The following is a 5,000-nucleotide window of genomic DNA, read 5'->3' on the forward strand; positions in this document are numbered from 1 at the left end:
TGAATTTTGCGCTTGAAAGCGAAGCCATAAGGGCTAATTTGCATGGAAACAAAAGAATACAAAAATGGCGGCCATTTTGGAATAAGGTGTATGTAGAATTGCAAGATCTTATGCATCTTCCAAAGCTTCTTGTGTTTGTTCCAGTGTATTCGATTTCTGTAAAGCGACCGAACTACCAACAGACTGAAATGGGAGAATGGCTCTCCGAATAAGAGAGAAAATCAAAAATTTGCCTTGTGGGCTCAAGTTTCCCAACGGGAAGGGCGTAGTCAATTTCTCAATGGAAGCCTGCCCTCTTAACAACAAGCAGTCTGACTTTTCATGCTATTAACCTTTTTAAAATTTATTTGTTTAGTTAGTTCTTGCTCGTTTCCTTTTTGGTCTTTTAACTTTAACTTTTAATTCAACCTGCTTAACCAAGTAAAGCATGTATGTGCGTAACAGGGTATTTGGTATATCCGTTAATTTGATTAGTCCTGAGAAGACACTTAAGAAGGGAGAGAGGCCTGAGAGAGCAGAGGCTAAAACTTGTACTTCCCTGGACCTTTTCAGCCAAAGTATCTCATTCTTTCATTAGAAAGATCCTGCATCGTCGCCGTCTTTTTTGAGGTCACTTAAAGTTACTGTAATGTCATGGCCAAGCGCCTGCTAGTCTCCATAGCTCAACAGAACAATTAAGTTATTATTTTTGTGCCAGGATTCTTGGTTGTTTCATCTGAAAGTTGCATCAGGCAGTGGCATTGACGACTTGGGAACTGAATTCGAGAGGCACATTTTTGACCTCATTTCACAAGACTGTGATCCTGGTAAGATAAACGGTTTTTGTGAAGGTGCGTTCGATGGATTTGCAATCAGCCTTTCTTTCAAGCCATTGATGTTTTTGATATCTTCATTTCCATTGCGTGCTTTATTTGTCCGTAGAGAGTGAAACGTGGAACAGATGTGTACTAACGCATGTTAAAGAAACTATCACGGAGCCTCTCACAACCCTGCCATCTAAAGAACTTGAGAAAGAAGCTCTCAAGCTTTTCAAGGTTTGTACAAACTCTCTCCTTGTGTGGGCAAATGTACTTTGAGGTAAAGAGAAGTTTAGTTTCTTAAGCAAACGTCAACGTTGTGTTTGCTGATTGACTAAGCGATGTTTTGTTACATCTACAGTCGATACACCTGTTTACAACGGTGCAGACAGAAGGAGGAGCAGCCATAGACTATCATGTGTCACTAGCCCAGAATGCTTTGCAAATCTGTTTGGATCATCCGGAGCTGCAAAACGAAGTGTACTGTCAGCTGATCAAACAAACATCAAAACACGTGCACAGAGGACCCGACGATATCGGGGTTTGTATACGTTATAGTTTGATTACAGCTATCCAATTTATTGAAACGAGAGTAAAATGGCCAATTTTAGGAACAGGTGCGGTCTGCTTGGTTAGGTGTGAGTTGATTATTTTATTTACTTATTTTGTGTGTTTGTTTATTTATTGTTTCTCAGCACTTCTTGGAATATTGCGGCAAGTCTTCGTGGTTGCAGGAAAGTGCATATGACATATCGTCACAAGCCACTATCGATCTTCGCCCAGTTCAAGAATTTGTTTTTATTCAGGCCTGGCAGCTTCTTTCACTCTGTACAGCTTTGTTTGTTCCGAAACAGAAATTTTTTCTTTTCCTGAAGGGACATCTGAACCGATGCTCAACTTCCAGGTAATCATAGATTTCAGTTCTTTGATGTCATATGTTTCTTGGACATCACCACTCCCACTGGAATGAAAATAAACTGCGAATAAACGCGCGAAGGCGTGGAGATTTCCTCCCGCGGGTAGATGGGACGCGCGCGGACCTTTCCTCGCACAGTCAGTTTCATGGGCTTTACGTGTGTTTCGATTAGTTTTCTGTCCAAAGCACAAGGCTTATTGACAAGCTTATTCTTTCTCTCTTTTTTAGGACGAATCAAGGAAAGTATGCAAGCCACTGCTTGAAGAACATCACCAGAACCTTGGCGAATGGGAAAAGAGAGGCCAGACCTTCAAGAATGGAGGTAATGAAATTGATGAATTGAAGCAGAATGAAGTTTAGTGATCGGGTTCCCACAAGTCCCCTATAAACCAGAAGTAGAACGTCCAAACTTGAAGAGGAACGAAGAAAATCCATTCCTGTATGTTTGTTTTTGCACCTTTTTACACAGTTCTATAAAAATGAAAACATTTGTTGCGGTCACACTTGAGAGAAACACAGTGTAACATTAGTGTTGACTCTAGGGTCAACTCTCTGGTGTTTTGAATCCCTGGGGAAACACTGAGCAATTGAACTTGATTTTAACACTAGTGTTAACTCCCAAATGCGACCGCAACCATTTTGTAAAATATAAATTTGAAATAAGATGGGTTGTTGTAGTCTCTTTCACATCCGTTTTTGGGGTGTCACGCAACGCTCCCCACAAACAAACCTTTTGGGGGAGCGTTGCGTGACATCCCAAAAACAGTGAGGGTTACTGAAGTTCGCTTGGGTTTTAAGTCGTAATATGCTGAGAGTCCTGGGCCCGGTTGTTCGAAAGCGGGTTAACTTAATCCAGGATTAGCGTTAACTTTTGTTTCATGTTTTCAACTTTTTGGTGAAAGTTTCTTTTGCTTATTTTTAATGTTCAGGATTGACTTCTTCTAATGTAAAGTTTTGCCGAATATCAGCGTTGAACAGCATTTAGGAATAGAGAAATAAACTCCTTGGTTAATTTTTAATCTGGGATTAGCGTTAATCAGCTTTTGAACAACCGGGCCCTGGTTGCCTTGGTATTTTTATTGTGTTTTTTGTAGGTTTTGTCTGCTTTGCTTCGAAAGCCATATGACCATTCCTGTTCCATGAGCATGCCAGTTCATTTCATTGACGGTACTAGTCAGGTTCGTAAAACTCGTTTAATGTTCATACGCTTCCTGAAACTCTGTTTGTTGTAGCTCTTTTAAGTTCTAAAATATGTCGCCACTAGTCCAGGATTCAGCTTCATAAGTAAACTTTGATTTGTTTTTGTTTAGGTATTTGGTTTTGATGGTTCCACGACCGTAGACGAATTCACGCAAACAATCAATAGAGTGAGTAAATAGTCAAAGTCTAGTTCCATTTTAGTTGCATAATCCGCTGTTAAGAATTGCAAGAACTGATAACGAAATTCACACGCTCGCCTTTCCACTCGACTGACGTCGACTGACTTCACGAGAATCCTCTGCATGAGGCGTAGTGAGTGAATCGCAAACGTAATGCACTGTAATGTGTTTGAACCTTTTGCCGTTCTTTGATTCTGTCTCACAGTCAAATCGTCTGATCCTTTTGAAAGGTTGTTGGCATCCGTCCACCAGCTGAGAGTGGCTATGCACTGTTTACTGATAATCCTACCAACCTTGTTGAACACTGCTTACAGGCCAGCGTCAAGGTTAGTATTAGGGAGCTTAAGCACGCGCGTTTTTGAGACGCGGACGACAACCGGAAGTGAGCTGTTTTCCCTTTTGACTTGTCTTCACACAACCACATTTACATTGCCAAGTATTTTCTCTCCAAAAGAGATAATTCGTATAAAAATCTGGGAGACACCACTGTCCTGGCACGGGAAATGTTCTCTTCCGTTTGCCCTCCGCGTCTCGAAAACGCGCGTGTTTAGGCTCCCTATTTTGCTGGTCTTATCAATAACGTAATCTTAAACGCGAGCACATTGTTTGTTTTCCCAGAATGATAAAAGTACGGCTCCCCTTGAAACTTTGATGCATTTAAACTATCAGCAATTCTATTGGACTGGTCGACACCGCTTAAAACCGCTAATCTTCACAAGCTGCATCTTTACGTGTTTTAGAGCGAGGCTCCATTGTTTTCTTTCTTTGTCTATTGATTTTTAAATCGATCCCGTGAGGTGTTACAAATGGCATAACGCTGGGATAGACCCACGTTTACTTCAGAGTAGAAGAAAGAAGTTTCTAATAACGCGTGAGGTTACAGCTAAAGTTAAGGCTTCAAGAGGTCTGTCTAGTTTTTCTCGCCCCATGTCTTCTGGCGGGCCGCTTAGTCTAGCTCTGAGGTCTCGAGGCTTTTTTTTTTGTTCACAGTTGTGTGATGTCATATCGAAATGGGAACAAGCCATGCGTCAAAGCCAGGGACGACTGGACACGAGTAGAATGATCAAGCTTTCCTACAAAAAGAGGTAACCCGATTTGACTAAACAATTGAACCAAGGATGCTCAAAACTGTTTCAACACTTTCAAGAACTACTCTTAGAGGGATTGACTCTACAACATTGCATCACCATGTAAAACAAAAGGCGCTGAAGATTGTGACGTTATAGGTTATCATAGCGACAGGAGATCCATCTAAAAACACCCTTTATTTTGTCTTTAGATGCCTATATCTCAAAAATAAGCTCTCAGAAGCTAATTCAGAACTACCTTCACAATTGGAATATTCAATTGAGGTGGCCCTGAATCACCGATCCAGTGATGTTTTAATTTTAACTTGGCAAAGAGTTTCATCGTAGCCTGTTGATCACTTTTCAGGAATCATGGAAAATGGGGGTCACCGTCAGTGAGTTCGTTTTTGAGATATAAGCATTTCCATACATATGGGGTGCTTTTAGATGGCTTTCCTGTAAAAACAATAACCACGCGTTATAACTTCGACATCCGATCCCAAACCGCTTTATTGGAAACTGTCACAAAACTATGCGTCGACAACACGGCATGACCATCTCATTTGCGAAAATCGTCTTGCGCGTTGACAGACAAGACGGCCCGGGGTTCATAATTGTATTTGTTCCTGTCCCAGGTTACACTTTAAGAGTCTTAGCAGCACAGAAACGGATAAAGAAAAGTTCTTTCTGGTTCTGCAGGTGAGAATTGCTTGTGTTCGATTTTGTTATTTTTCGTGCTATTTAAATAAATCAAGTGAAGCTATGATCCTCGCAGTTATGGACGCAATTTTTGCAATTGCGTAGAGAAGCCTGAAAAATTCAGGACTTCAACGGGGTTTGA

At 41.0% G+C, this 5,000-nt stretch overlaps 1 protein-coding gene across 2 annotated transcripts in view; it reads left to right on the forward strand.

Annotated features, from left to right (window-relative positions):
- LOC137978586 (pleckstrin homology domain-containing family H member 2-like) overlaps positions 1–5,000 on the forward strand; it is a 30,998-nt gene that overhangs the window by 19,281 nt on the left and 6,717 nt on the right. For both annotated transcript variants that reach the window (XM_068825577.1, XM_068825578.1), the window contains 10 exons: positions 698–806; positions 922–1,034; positions 1,159–1,338; positions 1,493–1,701; positions 1,942–2,035; positions 2,808–2,891; positions 3,024–3,080; positions 3,323–3,418; positions 4,083–4,177; positions 4,795–4,858. In XM_068825577.1, the coding sequence (XP_068681678.1) occupies positions 698–806; positions 922–1,034; positions 1,159–1,338; positions 1,493–1,701; positions 1,942–2,035; positions 2,808–2,891; positions 3,024–3,080; positions 3,323–3,418; positions 4,083–4,177; positions 4,795–4,858 (1,101 nt within the window). The remainder of the gene's footprint in view (positions 1–697; positions 807–921; positions 1,035–1,158; positions 1,339–1,492; positions 1,702–1,941; positions 2,036–2,807; positions 2,892–3,023; positions 3,081–3,322; positions 3,419–4,082; positions 4,178–4,794; positions 4,859–5,000) is intronic.

The sequence above is a fragment of the Montipora foliosa genome, chromosome 12 (assembly GCF_036669935.1).
Source record: "Montipora foliosa isolate CH-2021 chromosome 12, ASM3666993v2, whole genome shotgun sequence".
Taxonomy (NCBI): Eukaryota; Metazoa; Cnidaria; class Anthozoa; order Scleractinia; family Acroporidae; genus Montipora; species Montipora foliosa.